Raw genomic sequence first — 25,529 nt, 5'->3', positions numbered from 1 at the left:
ATATCTAATACAGTTTTAACAAGAAAAATATCCGAACTAACTTTAAGAAAGTAGAGGGTAATAAACTAATAATTCAATATTTGCAGGATAAAAAGAATAGAGAAAATATATGAGCGACAACCACAACTTTAACTTTTAATATAACACATAAACACTAACGCGTATAGAATAGAAGATAAAAAAGCCAAAAAGAATATCATAATGATGGTATCATGAATGAAATACATTAAATATACAACTAACCTCTATTAATAATAGAAAATACTATTTAAGAGAAAAAATCTTCATTAATCATGACCATATCAAGACCTATCAAACTTCCCCTTTTATGATCTGCGATATCAAATAGTCTAGAAACTCGAACCTTGATTTTCCAATTAGTTTTAGTAAAATTAAGTTCACTGAGAAAAGAATAAGATCTAACAAATAGATATATGAAAAAGAAAAACATAAATAATTAAGTATACAACAAATATTCTAGGAATAATAATTAGTCAATTCCATGATACCTCAACAATTTCATTGACAAAATTTTTATTTGATTTATCATATAATGTCATTATGGTATGTTATAAATTTAAAACTATATCTATGTATTTTTTATCCTTGTATAACTCAATTTTTAAAATATGATTTTGAAAGACATAATTGTTATTGTTACATATAATACGCTCTTTTATAGTTATTTTTATGTATTTTAAATAAAGAATAAATAATAAATTATTATACTACGCTATTTTTATATGTATTTAAAAAAAAAACTAATAAGTTATTGTTCATCTAAATAAATATATTTTCATAAGTTTCAAAATTATATTGTATATAGAACTTATTTTAGAAACATGTTTCGAGCACTCTTCAATGGTAAAAAAAAAAATATTGCGAATTACTCCCTCCGTTTCCTAAAGATCTTCCTTGTTACTGTTCCTACAGATACCAAGGAGGATCCATTTGCGTGGGGTGTGGGGTGGGTAAAGTAGGAGAGAGAAATGAATTAAGAATTTAAGATAAATAAACAAATAAAAAGGGGTTAAAGTAGGAGAGAGAAAACGAGTAAAATTGAATTGATAATGTAATGGTGGACCATATGATAGGGACATGAGAGGGTAAAAAATTAGAAAAAAAAATTCGAAAAAGGAATAAAGTAAAAGGGGGAAGGTCTTTTAGAAACGCACTTAAACGGAAAAAGAGAAGATCTTTAGAAAACGTGGGGAGTATGTAGCTAAAATTATATTCAGTTTACATAATTAACTAATCTAGGTTGTTTATGTTATTTCCCTAGGAACACTACAAGAGGGGGGGGTGAATTGTAGGTGTAGAAATAAACGTAACTTTTTGCGGAAATTAAAACTTAAACGAATAAACAAGCTAAAGGAACACAAGAGATTTTTACGAGGAAAAACTTCTTGGGCCCAACAAGAAGAAACAACCTCGACCACTAGGGATTTTAAACTCAACACTTTCACTAATTAGGCCAAACAACTTTGTTACAACCTAATTCTAACTCGAGCCACACCTTGAGTTCCTAACTCAAGTTCCTGAGCCACTGTTCCCTTAACAGCAGTTCCTCTCAACTTCACTCGAAGTTTTCTCACACATACAAGCTTCACTCAAAGCCTCTCTCTTACAGAACTTCACTCAAAGTTCCCTTACCCCAAAAACCAAAATACAATTGATCGAAATAAGCTTAGTGGAATTAGATAAGAAGGCAAAGAACAAATGGCTATTATGAGAGAATGAAGGCACTGACACTTAATTAGTTAAACTCACTTAATTACTTAGTCAGACACAATTTGGAACTTATCTAGACTTCTATATTTATAGTTTAATCATGAAGAACGTGGGATTAAAACTAGAGTACATGTTTAGTCCATTAACCCATGATGTTCCTTTCCCTAAGGAACACGTTTCACATCATGTCCCATTATCCCATGATCTAAAAATGAACGTGGATATATTTCAGCCATTACTCCTAAGTAATAGGAGTTCCTTGAGCTTTATCCGAAAATCAGTTTTTATAAAAATATTTTTTATCTTTAAAACTGAATTTTTAATCTTTAAGAAAATAATATCTTAATACAAATCTTTCTAACAACCGATATTTATTTTCTTAATTTTCCGAAAAATAAAATCTTTTTCTTAAACAGATTTTCTTTTTAAAACTGATTTTATCATTTGAAATTAGATATAACTAATTTCCTATAATTTAGGCATGACTTACTCAAATATATTTAACCGTTATATTGTTGCAGCCTAAGTCTAGTTCCTTTTATTAACTAAGTTCCTTTAACATATTCGTTTAGTGCCACTTAGTTTGTTCCTTACAAAGGAACAAACTCTCATTCTCAAATAGACTGCCACTGTTCCTTACCATTCTTTCTTTGTTCCTTTACATTGGAACTAGAAAATAAAACGCCTAGCTTCTATTCTTCTTGATCCAATGCTTGCTCCAGTATCAACATAGAAACTTCTTTACTTAGCCTTTGAAATCCTCTCTTGACTTCTTCCTTGACTTCGTATTCTCCCAGTTCCTTTCATTGATACCTTAAACACCATACACTTAAATAACTCATTAGTTCACTACTTAGTTTGTTCCTTTGTTTCTTTGTCATTATCAAAACTAGGGTTCAACAATTTCCCCCTTTTTGATGATGACAACAAAGGTACAAACTAAGGAAAATAACAAATAATATAAGTGAATGATAATAAAAAACATAAAGAAGAAAATGAAAAATAAAACACAATTATGAAACACAATTATGTAAGTAACTGAATTTTGATTTTTCATTTACCTTAACCTATTTTTGATTTTTCATTTAACTTATCCATTTTTTAATTTTTTTCAATTTTCAATTTTTTCAAGTTTATGTACAGTTTGTTCCTTAAATCATTTTCCCCTTTGTCATCCTCAAAAAGAATAGACTCTGCATGATAAATTGATTTAACACCTTAAGACCAATATACAAGCACCATTGGTGGTTAAGTTAGAAAATCAAAGAGTAAACTTGCTCAAACATCAATCACATAATACTAGCCATTCCAAGGAAGAAATTATGCAAATCATTGTAAAACACAGACAATTAGCAAAAGTCATTGATTATATAGCACTTGTTCCATAACAAAACAAAGAAAGAAAAGAAAAAGAGATTAAACAAAAGTTGTGTTCCTTGATTAAGAAACAGGAACAACAAAACAAAAAAAAACTAAGAAAGGGAAGGGGAATGGTGTTCCTCTACAACTTCTTCTTCAACCACATCCTCTAATTTCTTCATCACCACCCCATGATTGAGTCCAACCTGTTCCTTCACTCCTCCAAGGCACGGGCCATAGAGTCCATCTTCTTTTGTTGCTGCAACCACTGTATCACTCAAGCTCTTCATAAGACTTAACTTGTATCAGTTTATAGCTCCAAAGTCCAATGAAGATGATTATAAAATTTTATCATATGTTGTGCAGGAAGACAAACATCTTTACCCAGTTAGCATCATCCGGAGTATCCTGTTCCTTACCCTTGGAACTTGAGGCAGATGGTGGATTTTGTGAAGGAACTGGAGGGGGTTGAGTGGAAGGTTCATCTGTTCCGGAATGGAAACAGAAGGTGAAGGGTGATAAATGGGAGGAAGGAATGGTGGTGTGGGTGGAAGAGTTGTGGAGGTGGAAGCAAAAGGATTTGGGCCTTTATTCCATCCTTCAACTGCTCAAAACTGGAAGGAACAGAGAAGGATGAAGGTGAAATGGAGGGAATTTGGTGAAAGAACAGAGAGTTTAGGAGATGGTGGTGGAGTAGGTTCCTTGAGAGTGAGGGTTCCTGTTCCTCATTATCCGAAAGGACTAATGGAGAGTCCTCGTTGGAAGGAACAAAACTTGAGCAATTTTCTACGAGTGCTCTTCCTCACTCTCTGAGGAACAGAAGGTTTAGGCTTAATGGCAATGTGTTTGCGCCTCTTAGGTTTCGGTTCCTCCGGTTTAGGAACAGGGTCATCCAAGATAACTCATTATCTTCTTCTAAGTCAAGTTTAGGCAGTTTTCTTTTTTGAGGAACTTGGAGCCATCTCCCTTGAGTGAGTACACCTTCTTGGACAGACAAACCAAGTCCATTTAGGGTCTTCTCATTCAAGATGTTCCCTTGTTTGACTCCTATTGTGGTCCAACCCGTAAGTCTTACTTCAAAGTGATGAAGTAAAGAATGTTATCAAAGCACCGTACCCAATTACACATTGTTCTCAATACAGTGAGTTAAATGTTGAATGAAGAGGGAAGGGAAATTGATTTGTATGTGTGGTCCAAGCAAAACATGTAACACATATCCAGGAGACCCACTTCATTCCTCTTTTCAGTTCGAGGAATGAGTGCTCTCCAAACCAAATTAAATAGACTTTGTGAAGGGGAGAGAGTAGGTTATGGTTAAGTTTGTTTTGGCCAGCGTTCCTCCAAAATATTCTAAGATTTTGTCTTGAGGAAAATTCGGAAAGGAAACAGTTCCTTTCCGTTTAAAGTACAAATCAGTTCCTTTGCAAGGAACTTCCCATACTTTGCCCAAAGTGGCTTGATTAAACCTTATTTTCTTTCCTCTAACCTCAGTTGTGCAAGTTCCATTAGTATTAACAAAGTTTGCACAGAATACATCCATAGCTAGAGGAACAAGAGCATTATTAAAGGCGAATTCAAACAAGAATTCCATGCCTTGTTCCTTTAGAATGGAGGTTAATTCTTGAAATTCTATTTATTAGCCCATTCTAAATCGACGCAAAAACCCAAAACATACCTAGATTCACTTCGTTCGACCCGTTTCTTGGAAGATGAAGAAACAGTTCCTTGCAAGGAACAGGTTGATTTCTTCTTCTTCCCCCTGAGATTGTTCCGGGTTTCTTCTTCATCGTCTTCCCCAATTAACTTTCTTCTACGCATACTCCTTCTAGGAGATTCTAATTGCTGTTCCTCTATGGGGTTTTCTTGAATTATGTCGGTTTCAAGGGTTTTGGTTGGAGATGAAGATATTTCCATTTTTGAAGTGTCGGTTGTTTTTTATGTGGGAAAAGGAGAGTTTCTTGAAGTTTTTGCCATGATTTGTTGAAGGTTTGGAGGTTTTTATGGAGTATCAAAGGGTGTGATGAGGTTTCGGTATGGTGAAGATGAAGATTGAGAGGAACACGGTTTCTTAGGATGAATTAAAGAAGGAAGTTTTGCATGTAATAGTAATTATGACACGCGGGAAAGAAATATAGCAAAAAAAAAAACAAAAGAAATAAAACGAAAAGATAATTAATAAGAACCAAGATTTAATTAAACTGATTCCCCTTATTTTTGGGATTTTTCGGATTTTTCGGATTTTTATGAATTTTAATTTTTGAAAGAAAATAAATGCTAAGGAACTTGTGCTATAGGAACAACTAATGCTACATATCAATGTCCTTCATATCATGCATGTTTCTTGACCTTAGGAACAGTAAGGGGAGTATTATGTGACATTTGTGAGTTGTTTAATTTCTTTGAATTCGTTTATGTTTTGCAACATTCCAATTTGCAATGGTCTTAGGCAATTAAACACAATTATTTTTAGCACACAAAGTCACTCAAATTGATTCAAACATGGGGGAATGACATAGGAACAATCACTTAATTTTTATTAACCCTAACTCAAGCCTTAATTTTTCATATCTATCCTTTGCAAAGGCTTATTGATATATCAGCAATCTGATAATCTAGTTTGACAAAACTCAAGTTTAATCAAACCTTTTTCAACATTTTCTCTTAAAAAGTGATGTCATATGTATATGCTTTACTCTAGAATGATGCACTGGATCTTTAGATATACTATAGCACTTGTATTGTCACAATAAATAGGAACACATTCAAAGTTTATTCCATAGTCACTAAGTTGTTGTTTTATCCAAAGCATTTGAGAGCAACATGCAGCAGCTGCTACATATTCTGCTTCAGCAGTGGATAAAGCAACTGTGTTTTGTTTCTTGGTACTCCAAGAAACTAAACTATGACCAAGGAATTGTGCCATACCTGAGGTGCTTTTCCTATTTACAAGATCTCCAGCATAATCTGCATCTGCATATCCTTTTAGTTCGAATGTATCACTTCTTGGATAGTAGAGTCCAAGATCATCTGTTCCTTTAAGATATCTAAGAATTCTCTTCACAGCAGTGAGGTGAGACTCCTTTGGATTTGCTTGAAATCTAGCACACAAACCAACACTGAAAGCTATGTCTGGACGACTAGCAGTTAGATAAAAGTGAACCAATCATTCCTCTATATTTTGTTTGATCAACACTTGTTCCTATGGAGTCTTCATCTAATCTAGTTGAAGTTCCCATAGGAGTGTGATTTATCTTTGAATTTTCGAGGCCATATTTCTTTAATAGTTCCTTTATGTATTTTTGTTGGTGAACAATTATACCTTTTCAGTTTGTTTGATTTGTAGTCCAAGAAAGAAATTTAACTCACCTCAACTCATTTCAATTCAATTCATTGACTCGAGTTGAAAATTCTTTGCACAATGTTTCATTAGTAGCTCCGAATATGATGTCATCAACATATATTTGAACAAGCAAAATATCAGTTCCTTTAGATTTTAGGAACAAGGTTTTATCAACCTTTCCTCTTTTAGACTTTTTTTCTAAAAGGAACTTTGATAATCTCTCATACCATGATCTAGGTGCTTGTTTTAACCCATAAAGAACTTTATCAAGCTTGTAGACATGATTTGGGAGATTATTATTTTCAAACCAGGGGGTTGTTCAACATATACATCTTCTGTTAGATAGCCATTTAAAAATGCACACTTAACATCCATTTGATATAATTTAAATCCCATGTAAGCAGCAAATGCAATTAAAATTCTAATGGCTTCTAATCTAGCTACAGGAGCAAAGGTTTCTTCATAATCAATTCCTTCTTGTTGATTATAACCTTTTACTACAAGTCTAGCTTTGTTTCTTACAATGGTTCCATATTCATCTAGTTTGTTTCTAAACACCCATTTTAAGCCAATTACTTTTTGTTGTTTAGATGAGGAACTAGATGCCATACCTTGTTTCTTTCAAACTCATTTAATTCAGCTTGCATTGCAGTAATCCAATCAGAGTCAGTTAAGGCTTCTTCATGATTTCTTGGTTCCATCATTGATAGGAACGCATGAAATGCACAAAAGTTCCTTAACTGAGATCTAGTTTGCGTACCTTTGGATATGTCGCTGATTATGAGTTCCAAGGATGTGATTTTGTAATCTCCAAGGTTTTGGTTGAAACTCTCTTATAGGAACATGTTGTTCCTCATGAGTTCCTTGAGTAGATGAGGAACTCTGCTCAGTTGTTCCTCTGTTAGCCTCGGTGGACTCAGTTCCTTCATTTAGAGGAACAGGAGCATCTTCTCCTCCTTGAGGAACAGGAACATCATTGATGTCATTATTTTCAAATTCCTCGTTCCTTTCCTCTTTCACTTCTTCTTCTTCTTGTGAATCTGCGTTCCTTGTACTTGGTTGTGCTAACCCTATCTCATAGTCATCAACCTGTATGCTTGGATTATTTTGTCAGATTCATCAAAGATTACATGAATGCTTTCTTCAACACACATAGTTCTTTGTTATATACTCTATAAGCTTTACTATGTGAGGAGTATCCTAAAAATGTTGCTTCATCACTCCTTGCATCAAATTTTCCAAGATTATCTTTTCCATTATTATGCACATAACATTTGCACCAAATGTTCTAAAATAGGTGATATTTGGTTTCTTTCCAAATAAAGTTCATAAGGAGTTTTATTAATGATAGGTCTCATCATGGCACGATTAATTATGTGACAAGCAGTATTAACAGCTTCAGCCCAAAAGTTCCTTGGAAGTTCACTAGCAATTAACATGGTTCTAGACATTTCCTCCAAAGTTCTATTTTTCCTTTCTACAACACCATTTTGTTGTGGTGTTCTAGGGGCAGAAAAATTATGATCTAGGCCATTATCTCTGCTTAAGTCATCAAATTTATAATTTTCGAATTCTTGCCATGATCTGATCTAATGTGCATTATTTTATGTCCACTTAAGTTTTGAACTCTTTTAGCAAAGACAAGGAACTCATCATAAGTTTCATCTTTACTAGTGAGAAAAATAACCCAAGTGTACCTAGAGTAGTCATCTACAATTACAAGTACATACCTCTTTCCACTTCTGCTTTGAATTCTCATGGGTCCACATAAGTCCATATGAATTAATTCTAATGGTTTAGTGGTACTTACAATCGTTTTAGATTTGAAAGAGGATCTTACTTGCTTACCTCGTGCACATGCATCAAACTTGATCAATATGAAATTTTATGGATGGTAATCCTAAAACAAGATCTTTTGATCTAAGTTTCTCAAGTAATGAAAAGCTAGCATGTCCTAGACGCTTGTGCCAAGAAGTGAATCATCTTCAATAACACTAAGACAAGTTAAATTGATTTGAGGAACAAGGTCTAGATCCACAATGTATGTGTTCCCTTTCCTTGTTCCTTCCAAGATAACCTTCTTAGTTTTAATGTTGATATCAAGCATTTTTCTTTATCAAATTTTACAGTATTTCCTTTGTCACAGAATTGAGAAATGCTTAATAGATTATGTTTTAGACCTTCAACTAAAAATACATTTTCAATGGAGTGTAATGGTGACTTACCGACCTTACCCATAGCAACTATGTTACCTTTCTTATTATCACCAAATGTTACACTCCCACCTTCATAGGTTGTGAGTGAGAGAAACTTCGTTTTGTCTCCTGTCATGTGCTTGGAACAACCACTATCGAGATACCATGTGTTGTTCCCCTCACTCCAACCTGCAAAAATCAACTAGTGTTAGTTTAGGAACCCCATCTTTCGTGGGTTCCTGTTCTTGACTAGGATTTGTTTTGACAACCCATTTTTTCTTACTAATTGCCACGTTTTTCCCAATCATTTCAGATTTTAATTGACATTGATTTATGTAATGACCTACCTTGCCACAATACATACAAACTTTCACTAGGTAGATCAACATATTTCTTTGTCTTGTTCCTTTTCTTGTAGTTTTCAAAACCAAGACCTTCCTTCCTCTTGGTCTGTGGTTTCTCAATCCACTTAGGAACTTTCATGATTTTGCCTCTGTTCCTTGCGACAACCAGTTCCTTTTTAAGATTACAGATCTGTTCCTTTAAAAATTTTTCTCTTTATTCATTTTTCAATCTCAGATCTGTATCCTTTCAAAGGGTTGATCTTATATCAAAGGAACTCAGAACAGGGACAAATTCCTTCAAGTGTGAAATCTCTAAATTAATTAGATAATTTTCATTTTTCAAACTTTCATAACATTCTTTGATTTTTAAGTTTTTATCAAATAATCAAAGAATCTTGTTTCGACATCGTTCTCATTTTCTTAAGCCATTCTATGTGTTCCTTGCAACTTTAAGGCTTGTTCCGTTTGTTTACGTTTTTCACGTTCATCTCTACATTCAAGAATTGCATCATAAAGAAGATCATATATTTCATAGTTTTACCATCTAGTCTGACTCAAGCCATGTTGACTTACTACCTAATTTTTCTTCTTCTTTTTTCGTCAGTGTTTGCCATGAGGCAAAGGTTTGCTGTTTCTTCAGTTGGTTGTTCCTCTTCTTCTTCCGTCTCTGAATCTCCCCAAGCAGCTATCATAGCTTTGCGCACATTTGCCTTAGAGAAAGGTGCTTTTGATTCTTTGTTCCTTTCAGCAAAGCGTTCCTTGTTCCTTTCTTTGGTTTTGTCATTTTCCCAAAGAGGACATTCCTTGATGAAGTGATCTGTACTTACCACATTTATGACAAGCAGCTTTGTTAGAAAATTTCTTAGTTTTACCTTTGAAGTTTCCATTCTTCATGTTCCTGTACATCTTTCGAAATTTTCGAACCATGAGGGCTGCTTCTTCTTCTTCTGAGTCCGAATCATCTTCATCATCTGCTTTGAGAGCAATTGATTTTGATTTGGAGCTTTCACCATATTCAGTATCAAGGTGAAGCTCATGAGTCATAAGTGACCCTGCCAGCTGTTCTAAGTTGAACTTAGTGAAGTCTTTTGTTTCTTGAAGAGCAGTGACTTTAGCCATCCATCTGTCCTTAGGAAGACTCCTAAGAACCTTTCGAACCTGTTCCTCAGATGAAATAAACTTTCCAAGAGAAGCCAACTCATTAATAATGTTAGTAAAACGAGTAAACATGTCTCGGATGCTTTCTTTGGATTTCATGCAGAACAGTTCATATTGATTCATAAGTAAATCAATTTTCGATCTTTTAACTTCATTAGTTCCTTCGTGGGTTACTTCTAGTAAATCCCATATTTGCTTTGCGGATTTGCATCCCATGATCCTATTATGTCATGGGGTCCAAGTCCACAATGCAAAGTTTAATAGCCATGGCATTTACTTCCATTTTTTCAAAATCAGATTTGTCATAATCAGAGAGGGGTTTAGAGTTACCTCATTTTTGTCATTTGTAGTTGTGACTTCGAAATCACCAACTTCAATGACTCTCCATACCTGATAGTTTTCAGCTTTGATGAATATCTCCATGCGGTTCTTCCAATAGTTGTAGTACTTCCCATTGAACATAGGAGGCCTTTGAGTGGAATAACCTTCTTCAAGTTTCTCGGTGGTATTCATTGTTCCTTGGATCTTTTTCTCAATAGGGTTTCCTATCTTACGTGAGTTCTAGCTCTGATACCAATTGTTATTTCCCTAGGAACACTACAAGAGGGGGGTGAATTGTAGGTGTAGAAATAAACGTAACTTTTTGCGGAAATTAAAACTTAAACGAATAAACAAGCTAAAGGAACACAAGGGATTTTTACGAGGAAAAACTTCTTGGGCCCAACAAGAAGAAACAACCTCGACCACTAGGGATTTTAAACTCAACACTTTCACTAATTAGGCCAAACAACTTTGTTACAACCTAATTCTAACTCGAGCCACACCTTGAGTTCCTAAACTCAAGTTCCTGAGCCACTGTTCCCTTAACAGCAGTTCCTCTCAACTTCACTCGAAGTTTTCTCACACATACAAGCTTCACTCAAAGCCTCTTCTCTTACAGAACTTCACTCAAAGTTCCCTTACCCCAAAAACCAAAATACAATTGATCGAAATAAGCTTAGTGGAATTAGAGTAAGAAGGCAAAGAACAAATGGCTATTATGAGAGAATGAAGGCACTGACACTTAATTAGTTAAACTCACTTAATTACTTAGTCAGACACAATTTGGAACTTATCTAGACTTCTATATTTATAGTGTTAATCATGAAGAACGTGGGATTAAACAGATACATGTTTAGTCCATTAACCCATGATGTTCCTTCCCCTAAGGAACACGTTTCACATCATGTCCCATGATCCCATGACTAAAATGAACGTGGATATATTTCAGCCATTACTCCTAAGTAATAGGAGTTCCTTGAGCTTTATCCGAAAATCAGTTTTTATAAAAATATTTTTTATCTTTAAAACTGAATTTTTAATCTTTAAGAAAATAATATCTTTTAAAAAATCTTTCTAACAACCGGATATTTATTTTCTTATTTTTCCGAAAAATAAAATCTTTTTCTAAACAGATTTTCTTTTTAAAACTGATTTTATCATTTGAAATTAGATATAACTAATTTCCTATAATTTAGGCATGACTTACTCAATATATTTTTAACCGTTATATTGTTGCAGCCTAAGTCTAGTTCCTTTTATTAACTAAGTTCCTTTAACATATTCGTTTAGTGCCACTTAGTTTGTTCCTTACAAAGGAACAAACTCTCTATTCTCAAATAGCTGCCACTGTTCCTTACCATTCTTTCTTTGTTCCTTTACATTGGAACTAGAAAATAAAACGCCTAGCTTCATTCTTCTTGATCCAATGCTTGCTCCAGTATCAACATAGAAACTTCTTTACTTAGCCTTTGAAATCCTCTCTTGACTTCTTCCTTGACTTCGTATTCTCCCAGTTCCTTTCATTGATACCTTAAACACCATACACTTAAATAACTCATTAGTTCACTACTTAGTTTGTTCCTTTGTTTCTTTGTCATTATCAAAACTAGGGTTCAACAGTTTATTTAAAATAAGAGTGTAATATTCACTTATTAGAAACACCTTATGTGCATTTAAATCTATGTTTAACACTATTTTAAAAGAAAAAACAATTAAAAAAGAATGACATGTCATGATTAGGTGGAGCTCTCAATAATATTATAAGGTTGTTTTAAAAATCATATCAAACTTTTTCATCATTCGAAACTCTATATTCCTCTGTTTTTTTTTACTTGCAACACTTTTATTTTCATCAACCCTAATGCTAAATTTGGATAGGAGAGAGGTAGAGAGGGGAAAAAAAAGAGGGCCCCATGTGATTAGAGAGAGACAGAGAGAAAGGAAAAACAAAAGTAAAAAGTGTTGCAAGTAAATAATTATTTTCCTTTTAAGAATGTGTTGCAAGTAAAAAAAACGGAGGAAATATATATATATATATATATATATATATATATATATAGGGGTAGGATTCGCTGAAAACATCTCTTAGTCTGAAAACTGAAAACAAGGGTAACTTTTACCACTTTTAGGGTAACTTTATATATTTTAGGGGTAACTTTTGCCTGTTTTAGGGTAACTTCATTATATTAAGGATAACTTTATATATTTCCAGGGCAACTTTATATATTATAAGGGTAACTTTTAGTACGTTTAGGATAACTTTATTATATCATAATATATATTTTCATCTTTCTAGGGTAACTTTGAGTATTATAAGGATAACTTTGAGTATTATAAGGGTAACTTTGAGTATTATAAGGGTAACTTTTAAGTCTTCAACAAATCTACACCAAAATCTCCCATTCAATTCAAAAATCCCCATCTCATATTTTCTCTCTCCTCCAATCTCAAAAAATTAAAAATGAAACCCACCCAAAAACTCATCGTTTTCCACCCATCAATCTACAAACCAACCACATCATCATCTCCTTGTTTATGGCTTCTCGCATTCTTCACTCTCTTCACCTTCACATTCTACCTCACTCTCTTCAACTCCACTACCACCACTCAACCACCACCGACCACCACCACTTCAACCACCACCGACCAAATCTCCACTGCACTCCTCCAATACGCATCCATCTCAAACACCACCGACCACATGACACATGTCGAACTCTCAACCATCGCATCCTCCTTACGCCGTTGTCCTCCGCCGTGTAACTTCCTCGTATTCGGACTCACCCACGAAACACTTCTCTGGCGTTTAATGAAAGGTGAACAATTGAATAATGGATTTGCTTCTAGGTTTTTTTTAAGGGAAGATGAATAGTGAGAGCAAGAGAGGTCAGAAGAACATAAGAGAGAGAGAAACAGATAGGTGAGTAAGAGTGTGAGAGGAAATAGAGCGGGGTGTGGTGTGTGAGTGTGTTTTTTTGTTGTGGTGTGCAATCGTCGATCTTACAATCAACGGCTCAGATCTTTAGTTTTCAGTTTTTAGCTTTATGGGTGTTTTCACAAGATCCCATTCCTATATATATATATATATTTATATATATATATATTATAATATATATTATAATATATAACTTTGTTGTTATAGATCTTAATTTTTGTTGTAACAATAAAATTTTGTTGCAATACTAAATTGCTTTGATTCAATTGAGTAAGGTTGGTGTTTGGATCAATTGAGTTTGAGCAATATCAAATATCAACCACTGAATTAAAAAACGTCTCTATTGTTTCTCATCAAAAAACCCCTTATCCCCCCCACCAATACGAGCCTTTCATTTTAAAATGTATGGTTCATATACAATTATGCCTTGTAGAATTTTATTCAAACTCTATAGGATTTGGATTCGTAAGGCTGAGGTTTTGAAAGATAATATGTTTAATCATGTAAATTGGACCTATGATAAAATGACATAGTCACATATAGTTCAATATAGTTATAGTTATTATTATATTTATCTAAAAGAAAGACTAAATGATGTCTTACCATCCATCTAGTTAAATATATGATGAATTGTAAAACTATATTGTAAATAGATCTTATTTAATTAAGCATATTTCAAGCACTCTCAAATGATAAAAAATTATAACGTTTCGAATTAAGTAGCAAAAGTTATATTCAATTTACCTAACAAAAGAGCTAGCCTTGCAGAAACTTTGTAACCTTAATTAATAAGCTTATGTGGTCTAATGATGCTCTCCTGCAAATGCTTAACCTTCCACAAATCAACCACAACAAACCCACTTTTCGTTGGATGCTGAAACCCATGATCACTATTTAAAAGGCGATCAAACTCCCAAAACAAATCGCAAATTAGATCCTTCACCGAGGTGTAGGGTGAGCATCTTACACCTTACCCATGTGGCTGGCTTTTGGCAATATTTTTGAAAGCGGGCCAGCTCTTTCTCTCTCATCACGTGAAACAATGTTTTTAATGTACAAATGCATAGGTTTGGTGTACAATAATATACGAGTGTACATTGGGGGATTTTCAGTGATCAAAGCAATGACAATTAGTGTACATTGTGATTTTATTGAATTTTGGTATGAGACTGTAATTGTACATATTGAATTTCATTAGTGAACAAACATCAAACACACTAGTGTACAAAGATTGGAAATTACTCACTTGAAATATTTTGGTATGGGACTGTAATTGTACATATTGAATTTCATTAGTGAACAAACATCAACACACCCAGTGTACAAAGATTGCAAATTACTCACTTGACATCAGCTTCATGAATTGGGTTACTTTCAGCTGGGGGGTTGTCATTGTACATTTTGATTTTATTGATGAACAACCACAAAGCGAAGAATGTACAAGGAGGTTGAGTGTGGAAAAGAGATAAGTGGTGAATTTCGGTATGAGACTGTAATTGTACATATTGAATCTTATTAGTGAACAAACATCAACACACCCAGTGTACAAAGATTGCAAATTACTCACTTGACATCAGCTTCAGGAATTGGGTTACTTTCAGCTGGGGGCTGTCATTGTACATTTTGATTTTGTTAATGAACCACGAAGCCAAGAATGTACAAGGAGGTTGAGTGTGGAAAAGATAGAAGTGGTGAACAGTATATGGGGGGAATTGATGGCGGTTGACATCAAATCAGTTATCAAATGGTGAACAGTTCTGTCAAATCAGTTACTTTTTGTATTTTCAACATGTACACTGGATGTAATGGGAATGTACATTAGCTGTCAAATCAATTACTTTTTTGCATGTTGAATGATGCGTTACATTGTTCTTGCCTTGCGTTTTGGAGCTGGTGTAGGATGCTCATCCTACACCTTGGTCCAGGATCTACTAATTGAACACAAATTCAGGCTTTCAACCCTCAATTTTTCAGTTGATGAAGACCATGATTTCTTAATCCGTGATATTGGAGTCTCGAAAGTGTCGGAAAGAATGACAACGGAAGTGAAAGTAAAGAAATTAGAGGAGAGGAAAAAGGTTGAGTTTACAATTTTTTATTATTAAGAAAGATAATTGGTCCAAATACTACCTCTTGCTAGACTACTAGCAAGCATAACACACCAATTCAGAGGCAAAATACAAGACTAAACAGCCCAGAAGTAAATGCCCAACATATTGTTCAGATGAGAATTCAAAACCTAGACAATGCTTGGAATTCGAGGTGGTACCACCTCTATCCTCTACCTCGCGATGGAGTTTACATTAAAAAAGAGAAATATCCGATCGATTTTAAAGGGCTTAACTTCATATTTATTTGGACGCTCTATACTTTACTAACAAATTTTTTTCACTCTTAAATTACAAAATTAATGTCGTAGAGGAAAAAAATGGTTAAACCACACGAAACCATTTTGCACAATTCGTTTTAGGTTAGTTTGGACAAAAGTGCAGTGCGGTTTATGTTGGAAAAATGTCAAACCATATATTTCCAATTTGGGTTAGTTATATCACAAACCGCACCAACCCAAACCGCAAACAACCTTATTTGAGTCGAACAATTTGACCTATACTTTCACTTTACTAAAAGGTGATAAAATACACTAGTTAATACATCCTCATTTCCTAATAAATGCAGCATATTAACATCTTACCCCTTCTAGATACTCACTTTGACCATTTTTAATTAATAATTTATAAAGATAAATATCATAATTTTAATTTTTAATTGGTTAATCTCAATGCATATATTATTTTTTTATGACTTTTAATAATATATATTTAAAAATATTGGTAGTTAAAAATGTACATCAAAAAGTATGTCCAATCAATATGATGCATCAATAAGAAACAAAGGATATGGAATATGATTGTCTGTCACTCGTCATACCAATTACCATCAACTACTTCCATAAAATTGCCACAACCACATCATACAGGAAACTAATGGCAGATACATAACCCCAATAAAATATAACTATCAAAAAGTTCAAAAAAGGGTAAAAATAACATCAAATGTTGCTGAGAACAATACTAAGTAGAAAAGATTTGGCCATTTCATTCAACGACATCATCAGTGTATACCTGAGCTCACAACAAGTAAAAGTGTACTACTAGGTAATCAACAAAACTGGAATTCCTACAAAGCATTTTAACCAAATACAACGATAGATAGGGTCTGTTTTAGAAGATGCGGTACGGCTTACCCATGGAACTCTTCAGGTACAAGCATCGGACCTGACAATACAGAGAAAGTAAGTTAATTCAAATATAAGGAGGTTCCAGTTTAACGGTTTTTTGGAAATATAAAGCTTTTTTCTTGCAGCAGAGAAGATGACACCTAAACAAAACCATTTCTTTTTGTTGAAATAAAAAATGTAACTACAAGCAATTTGAGAAATATAGATCCTCACATTTTGCCAATTTTTCTTCAACAGCGATACGAGAAAGTTGACACTCATTTGCACATTTTGGAAAATCTGTTTCTCATCCATACTACAATTACCAACAGCAACTCCCATGCAGAGAACTTTTTTAAGCTGAAACTTCACAGTTGCCTTGATCTCATTCACTTTGTTCTCCAAGGGTTCTTGGTGGGTGACTAGAGTTGGGAACTTACCTGAGAACATAAAAGATACCCAGGAGTAAGAAACAAAAGATTAAACAAGCGCTGACTTCAAAAGGTACACTGATGAGTGATGAACTAAAACATAATCAGATTGATGCAACATGTCATCTAAAGCCAGTAAACTGCAGGTCTGCAGCGAGACTAATGTTAAATATTCTTTCATCGGACAAATGAACATCACAGTAATCCTAGTAGAATTATGTAATAAGCTAATCATCTTATAGCAAGGAATTAGTCAGTTCACTTGCCAGCCTTGTTGAGACCAGGACCGAGCAAACGAGGAATCTGCTTAATAACAGCTTCAGATGCAAGGAAAGCATGGTACTTCTTTGCAAGCTTCTTAACCAATTTCTTATTCTTGTTAAGTTTCTTCAACGCTTCGACATCCATCCATTCCAAACCTATCCTCTCAGCCTATCATCACATCACACACTTGTATCAGCAATGAAAATAGGAATAAAGCCCAGGCATATGGCTTCAACAGCCAAACATATTACAGGAAAGTCAGCAAAAGCACATAATATCTTTACAATCAACAAATAAGGAACCCAAAACTGGAATCAAAGAAACATGATCAATCCAAAAGCATGTTCTTGTAATCCTTAGGTAACTTAAAAATTTGCCATTATTGTCATGGAAATAAGGACATGTTCATGGTTGTCATAGTAGCTGTTTGCAGTTGTTATATGAACCTTGTTTGAGATTAACTGTCAACAAACCTTTCTAAATAATCGTAGTCTTAGTTAAAAGAGGTGTTGGATTAGTAAAAGACCAAAGACAAGCTGTAATTTACATCCACAATCCTACTCCAAAAGCTAACTCTACCTCCCAAAAGCTTATTTTTGGAGTATTTCCCAAACACAGTTTCAACCAATAAAAGAGATTTTTCAATACTTCAACAAACACCATTCTAGAAGCAACTTATGAAGTTGTTGCTCAACATGGCCTAACAAGAGCTAACAAGTAACAAGTCTAAAAGCTTCCACAAACCACAATTGTTAGGGATCTCACAACAGGTCTAAAGCTTCCATAAACCATAAATGACGAGAGAGAAATCTGAAAGCACATAATAATTACCTCTTCCACATGTTGTGCATCTCCAAGCATGCAAACTTTCATCTTAGGACGAGGAATGTGTGGCAACTTAACAGAACCACTGAAACGCTTATCCTTTTGTGGATCATAATTCTTCAGTCCAATCTGGAGCTCAATTGTCTCGGTAAACTTGCGATTCTTCTCTACTGCATCACTTTTAATCCCAGTGATGGCTTCTCTCACTGCTTCACTCTGAAGCTTACTGCATTGACGAAATAATATAATTTACAATCAATCACACAACACTAAAAGATAACTAGAGGGGATGTGACAAATAAATCAAGTAATAAACAGAGGAATACAGTCTTTGATTATGGTACCTACAATTTAGTAAAATAGAACGCATTGGGTTTTTGGTATCAATCCTTGCTAATGTTGAGCATAATATTTATTAAAACTTGCATCAAGAATAAAAAAACAATTTCAAACAAGTAGCTCCTACTTGGCCTGCTTTTAGGCTTTTTGCAATCTACTATCTTCAAACAACATCATAATCGTTAAACCACCTAGCCAATCTCTCTTTTTTTTTCGGTTTTACTAATCCGTGTTAGAATAAACTTCTCTGTTTTTTTCTTATCCATATGAGCCACGAAGGCAATACAAAGTACAAAGAAGGGGAGGGGAATTCAAACCAGTGATTGTTCACAACACCTCAATCTTAACCACCAGGCAAAGACATACTTGATAGAATGAACTTCTCTGTGGTTAGCCTAGACGCTCTTTAGATTTTAAAAAAGCTACTATGATCCTTACTCTATTGGTATCACAGCGTTGCGACAAAGTGTTCAGATCGTTTGCAATCTCTTAATCAAATGCCAAATGGCATGATCAAGGAAAAATGCCAATCACATACGGCCTACTTTAATACAAAGGGAGTGTTTCAAACAGATATAAATGTATACGAAAAAAACCTTACTTTATGTTCAATTACTCAACAAGAACGCAAAAAATCAACTCATTCTATAACTTCTGAGGATAAATGATAAAATTATCAAGATCTTGCAAATCAATTCACGCAACAAATTTGAATGCCAACAAATAATAAGCACTTCATATTCTCTCACAAGTAATCACCTAATAATACAATCTAAGATTTTACGAAAAAAAGAACAACCATTTCTCACAGTAAAGCAGAATGAGAAAAAAACCATGACAATATCTCTAAATAGCAAATCCTTATAATAGCCACATAAACACAAGCATTAAAAAAGATAGAAGAATCGGAAAAGAAAAAAAAAAACATACCTCATGATTAAAGCTTATAAGGAGCAAAACCTGCTAACAATACCACAAAAATGGTGAATTAAAATTAATTGGAGTTAAGAGATTCAACAAAATACAGATTACAGAGGAATGAGGAGAGAGAGAGTGTACCGGAGACTGGAAAGAGATTGCTAGGGTTTGGTGCTGCAGCTAAGAGAAGCAGCTTTAATTTGCATAGTATAAATGTAATCTGGGCCTTTTTGTTTGGACTACGATATTAGAGCTTAGGCCCTTATTCGACATATGATGAACCCATGGCGATTGCTAGGTTTTTCTTTTTAGGTTTTTGACTTTTTGTTTTCACAATAACCTTCTTATAGAACCCACTCTCTTTTTTTTTCACCAAGGATGTCTTGTCCTAATGGTTAAGATTGAGGTGTTGTGAACGATTGCCTTCGTGGCTCATATGGATTTAAAAAAAAAAACAACATTTTCAAAATAATCACCTTATACCATCTAAGTTCTTTAAAATCATCACCAATTAACAACATTTTTCATTCCATCTAACGGTACTGGAGCTTATTATTTCATGCAGTTAATGAATTTCTACCAAAAGTGTTGGTTCCTCCCTCGTGTAACTCCCCTGTGTAATGTTTTCTCCGTTTTAAAATAGTTGCACTGTATTCCTTTTTCAAAAATGTTATAATAGTTGCACCATTTTCTTTTTCAGTAAGCTTTTCATGGCATGAAATTATCCTTTTTACCCTTATTATTAACTTCTAATATTAATTATTCACCTACTAACCATTTTCTTCAATTTATTAATTAATCTACTTACCTTATATCCCCATTACTAGTAGCTTTAAAAATAAAATCAAGTGAACTTTTTTCCCATTTCCTTCAATTTACTGAAATTATAAGAACCCTGAATCTAGAAACATCTACTCTCTTTCGATTAAATTTTCAATCAGTTCTTCACCTTCAAGAACCCTAAAACTTTGACCCTTTCTCTTTCGATCTTCTCTCCTTCGATCTATGGAGAATTTACTTACTCAATTTGCTATGCGCCATTGTTCTCTCCTTTGATGTGCTCAATTCACTCTTCAAGAACCCTAGAAATCGGCGTTGCTCCAATATACCTTCGACGTTCTCTCTCTTTCTCTCTATCAAGTTTCATTTCATCAATGGATCCTTACTACTATTATTATTCTTCTGAAAGTGATGAGGAATATGTAAACTTGACGAAGTTGAAGCACCCTATGGGACATTGATCTAGCTTAAAAGAGGAGGTCAACTTTGATCTTGCTCATGAAGACGAGGATTTTTCTGATTTGAGATCTGATGTCAAAGACAACAGTTGCAGCAAGGTTGAAGTGTGTCTCCCAAAAACATCACCAGTTGAAGTGGGTTTCGTGGGTGAAGTAGCCCCCGACACACTTGAGTGCGAAAGAGACACTAGTAACAAGAGGACAAGGTATTTGCAACCCCCATCTCCGACCGAACTTCCACCACCACCATCTTCGCCGACAATTGGATACGACTCAGACGAAACACAAGCCCCTGATAATTGGCCAGAATCTTCAACTAGATAAGCATCTATATATTATTTTCAGTAGTAGTATAAAGTTTCTCATGATTTTGGGATTATTTTGGTTTTTTTTGCTATCGTTTTGTGGGAATTTTGTGTTATTGTATAACGTTTGTGAGCAAAATTTTCCAGACACTAGTTTGTAGTTTTCTTGGTTGGGAAGAACTTTTTGTTGTATGGATTAACAAAATTATGGAATTATTTGTTATTGTATGGTTTGTGTTATGATGGAAATCTATGAAAGTATTATGCGTTATTTTGATTGTTTGTTTGTAAGAACCATGATTTGTATTTACTAGCTAGTTTTAGGTGTTTAAAATAATATGATCCCATCATTAGGTAAATAAATTTATTGGAAGACCATTGTTACATGGGTTTATATTGAGGGTTTCCCTTTCCCTGACGTCATGCTCCATGTGAAAGAAATTGATTAATGAAAAAGAAATTGAAAATCAGAAATTAGGATCATTTAGAAGCAATATATTGTTTCAAAGAGTGACCATATGTAGATGTTCTAGACTCCAAGAGTGTGCTTTTACAAGTTGATTAATTTATGCATGACATTGTGGTTCTCTTAGGCTATTTAAACTGATATGCAATTATTTTATTGATTAATTGATCTTATAGTTTGAGACATTATTAACCGTGGTCAATTGATCTCATTTTAATTACCCTCTGTTGCTTTCTTTCTGTTTTTTGTTTATACCATATGCTAGTAAATGTTGTCTTTATTGTCGTGAACTCATTTTTTGCTCATACCATATGTTTATTTGCTCATACCATATGCTAGCTAATCTATATTTCTAAATTAGAGATTGTGATTTACAATGGCTTCCTTGGTTGATTTATACATTTTTCTATGGTCCAAAATATTTGCATAAAGGGGAGTCTACATAACTACTTTCATGGCTAGATCTTGAATCGAATGTTTGATACCGAAGGAGCCTTCTCTTGCTCTAGTTACTAAAGTGTGTGATATATAAAAATAAGTCTTTCCCTGCTCCATGGACATAAGTTTATGAGTTACAAAATAAAGGAGCCTTCCTTTGCTCCAGTTAGTTACAAAAGCTTATGATTAACAAAATAAGGGAGTCATACCTTGCTCAAGTTTGATAATTTATTGATCTACATGTGCATTGTGAAATCTGACTGCCCATTTATGCTATGACAGCACTTGTAGATGTTGTATTTGAACCACCTACATCTTCACAAAGCTCCCTTCAAATAATAACTATGCCCTCACTTAGGTATGAGATTGCGTCATCTACCAACTCTAGAAGAATTGTGACTCTAGTTGTGTAACGCCCCGACTTCTAAGCATCACTATTAGGTTAATTAGTTACAAGGATTAGCAGCGGAAGACCTTCCTAACTTAGTCGGTTCGTCACTGCCGTACTCTCCACACAGGAAAGTACAAGGCAACATTCTTTCATATAACTAAACCTCTATAATAATTATAGTAATTATATATATATATATATATATATATATATATATATATATATTATTTATATATATATATATATATATATATATATAAGCATAGCTGATGCTACGTAATCTAGTGATCATAAACTTGGATTTCATAACCGTCATAGTCGCATTAAAGTAATTTAATCCTCACTGCTACGTCATCCCATCTTCGTATGCATACCTAAAACAGAAAAACAAAACGTCATGAGCCGAGGCTCAGTAACATACTACTCTAACAACGTAAATTCATTTCAATTTATTTTATTTGCAAACGGGGAGAAGAGAATATTAGTAAAAATCATTTCGTAAACATACACTTCAAATCAGGAATTTAAAAGTCATTTCCGTTCATATTATCTCCATTATCACATTTCATTATCAGAAAACTTTCTTTGGTTACTTTGGCGAGTACAGAAAGGCATAGCCACCGAGGATATTCATCCCCCATCAGAAGGTGACATATAACATCGTAGATCATAACAGAAGGCAAAGCCACCGAGGATATTCATCCCCCATCAGAAGGTGGCATATAATGCCAGACATCGTAACAGAAGGCAAAGCCACCGAGGATATTCATCCCCCATCAGAACGAAGGTGGCATATAATGCCATACATCATAACAGAAGGCAAAGCCACCGAGGATATTCATCCCCCATCAGAAGGTGGCATATAATGCCATACATCGTAACAGAAGGCAAAGCCACCGAGGATATTCATCCCCTATCAGAAGGTGGCATATAATGCCATAATGCGGGTGCCACCGAGGACGTTGTCCCCCATCAGAAGGTGGCGTTGCCGCCAGGTAACAGAAGGACACGTTTACGGCCCAGAGAACATAGTACTGCCATTCACCATCTTTCACTTTCATTTATCATGTTTCGTGTCTTTTGAGTAGTTTTCAGAAATCATAATAAAGTCATTGCACAACGTCATCAAATCATTCACAAAACCTTTCATATCCCGCACACCATATAAAACATAACATAAACATTATATAAAATCACTATAAAACAGAGTTGGAAGGGGAGTGCGGGTGTTAGCAGTAGACGTTACCTGGAATCCTGCTTAACAACCTTGATCGTAGGGGAACGCTTGTAATATCTCTTCCTTTTTAATCTAATAATCAATTCATGGATTAATAAAAGACTTATTAATATTTTATTCGGAATTCTGGGTTTACTGTCCCCTTTCCATCATGTATCCACTTTAGGAGGTATTTAGGAGTTTTATATATTAACGTCTTGGGTGGTTGATAAAAAGGTCGTAGGCGCCCTTTCCACCTAACAACTTAGCGTCTAAGTCGTAATTGATTATTTATAGACAACGTCTTACTATAACCATTTCATATTTTATAAATTCACAACGTTATAGTTTTGTTAACCTTTAATTTAAAACTTCATTATATTAGTCATAGGGTCCTTTTAGACATATTATTCGTGTTTTATAAATTAAAACAGTGGTCATTAATCTTATGGTTCATGATTATACTTAATGACTTGTAATTATAAAACTCGTAATAGAATTCTTACGTTCTTGTAATTTAATTAACTGCTACCTTAACATATACAAATTTAACAAGTAAATTATACTTATTTACTATTACTCTTTAATTGATATATTATAATTATATAAAATATAATATTAAAACATACTACATCGTCATTTAATCATTTATTAGTCATAAGACCCCTTTAAACATATTCGTTATTTAATCGAAACAATAGCCATTAATTCCATGATTCAAGAATCCAGCTTAATAACTTATAATTATAGACCTCGTAATATAATTATTTTATTCGTGTAATACATGTGAGTGCCTGCGTAAATCTAATAAACTATATTTTGCATTATTCTCTGGTTGATATATATATATTAGGGTTATAAATAAACCATTCTTATCCCAAAAGTTATATTGAGTTCTTATAGCTAAAGAGCCCATCAATATTCAAATATTTTCAGCAACTAGAAGTTTAACCATCCTTTTAATCTATTTCATTTACTTATTTAATGAAATCAGTCCAAAACATAAGCCCAATAATAATAGGAATTTATAATAGTATATTTTGGGCTTTAAGTACCAAATGAAGATTAAGCATATAAGCAGTAGATGAGGAGGTCATCATACCTCTGCTTCAATCACGACATCACGTCGAACCAGAGAGCAGTGGAGGAACAACGAAGCTCCGGCGACTGAAGGCGAGGCGAGGCAGAAAAGTGACAGCACGACGAGAGGTGCGGATGCGGTGGTGGCTCGACGGTGCGAGCAGCAGACAAAACAGAGGAGAGAGAGAACGAATTGGGCGAGGAAGAGAGGAGCTGAGCGAGAGAGAGAAGAAATACGGCTGGGTTGGCGCCGCGGTGGGTGGTTCTTGTTTCGCGCAGAATCAGGGGGTAGTGGTTATTGCGACGGTGGCGGTGGGTGGTGGTGCTGCAGTGGTTGAGCGAAAACAAAAGAGAGAGAAAGAGAGAATTGCGAAAAAACAGATGAATTTGAGGGTGGTTTGGGTGGCGGTTTTCCGACGAAAACTCAAATGGTTTGAGTGAATGGTTTGAGGAGATGAACATGGCTATTTATAGCCATGGTTGAGTTTCAATTTCTGCCCAAATGAATTGATGGAATTGAATTACCAAAAATGGGTTGTTGGGTGATTTGGGTTGAGTATGAATATATATTTGAAGATGAGTTTGATTGTGTGCAAGAAACTCATTTTGATTTTTGAATGGGTGATTGAGTGATTTGGTTTGATTAATGAATTTTATTTGCAAATAAGTTTGTTTGTGTTCAATAACCCATTTTTTATTTAGAAATCCATGGGTGGGTTTTTGTGAAGAGAAAACTGAGATGGAGCTATGGAGAAGGAAAACTCACGTTTTTATGTTTTTCAATTTCTTCTTTTTCTTTTTCTTTTTCTTTCTTTTTTTTTTCTTTCCTTTTCTCTTTTTTTTTTTCCTTTTTATGTCATGAATTTATTTAGTAATTAATTTGTTATTTATTTGTCTTCTTACTTTAACTAATGAAATCATCTAACATAACTTATTATTAAAGAAAAATTTTAGCCACTAATTATTGTTATTTAATCAAAGAAAGTTTAAAAATTTCGGGATATTACAAGTTGGTAGA

General features: G+C 34.1%; 1 protein-coding gene and 1 long non-coding RNA gene across 3 annotated transcripts; both read right to left on the bottom strand.

Moving 5' to 3' along the window:
- Positions 1–16,032: 16,032 nt before the first annotated feature.
- Positions 16,033–22,400, bottom strand: LOC104884751 (60S ribosomal protein L10a). 2 transcript variants are annotated; one of them, XM_010669439.4, is made up of 6 exons: positions 19,519–22,400; positions 19,390–19,419; positions 18,127–18,346; positions 17,298–17,463; positions 16,835–17,040; positions 16,033–16,658 (listed from the first exon to the last, which is right to left on the bottom strand). In XM_010669439.4, exons 2-6 carry the CDS (start codon positions 19,392–19,394, stop codon positions 16,605–16,607), a joined length of 651 nt encoding a protein of 216 aa, XP_010667741.1. In that variant the 5' UTR covers positions 19,395–19,419; positions 19,519–22,400; the 3' UTR covers positions 16,033–16,604. The 2 variants fall into 2 exon arrangements, with proteins under 2 accessions (XP_010667741.1, XP_048499001.1); XM_048643044.2 differs by having other exon boundaries at positions 19,390–22,400.
- Positions 22,401–22,482: 82 nt separating this feature from the next.
- On the bottom strand, positions 22,483–25,326 carry LOC125496944 (uncharacterized). Its single transcript, XR_007273390.2, has 3 exons — positions 24,534–25,326; positions 23,462–23,524; positions 22,483–22,589 (listed from the first exon to the last, which is right to left on the bottom strand). It is a non-coding gene; the product is annotated as an uncharacterized LOC125496944 (long non-coding RNA).
- Positions 25,327–25,529: the final 203 nt, after the last annotated feature.

Source organism: Beta vulgaris, chromosome 4 (genome assembly GCF_026745355.1).
Source record: "Beta vulgaris subsp. vulgaris cultivar EL10 chromosome 4, EL10.2, whole genome shotgun sequence".
Taxonomy (NCBI): domain Eukaryota; kingdom Viridiplantae; phylum Streptophyta; class Magnoliopsida; order Caryophyllales; family Amaranthaceae; genus Beta; species Beta vulgaris.
This window is presented reverse-complemented; position numbering and strand designations above follow the sequence as displayed.

Bases quoted from the DNA above. Each gene is read 5' to 3' on its own strand.
- LOC104884751 (XM_048643044.2), bottom strand. The intron at 17,464-18,126 runs GTAATTATTATG...ATGTGATGATAG, and splicing joins ATGCACAACATGTGGAAGAG to GCTGAGAGGATAGGTTTGGA. The intron at 17,041-17,297 runs GCAAGTGAACTG...TTATGTTCTCAG, and splicing joins TCCTGGTCTCAACAAGGCTG to GTAAGTTCCCAACTCTAGTC.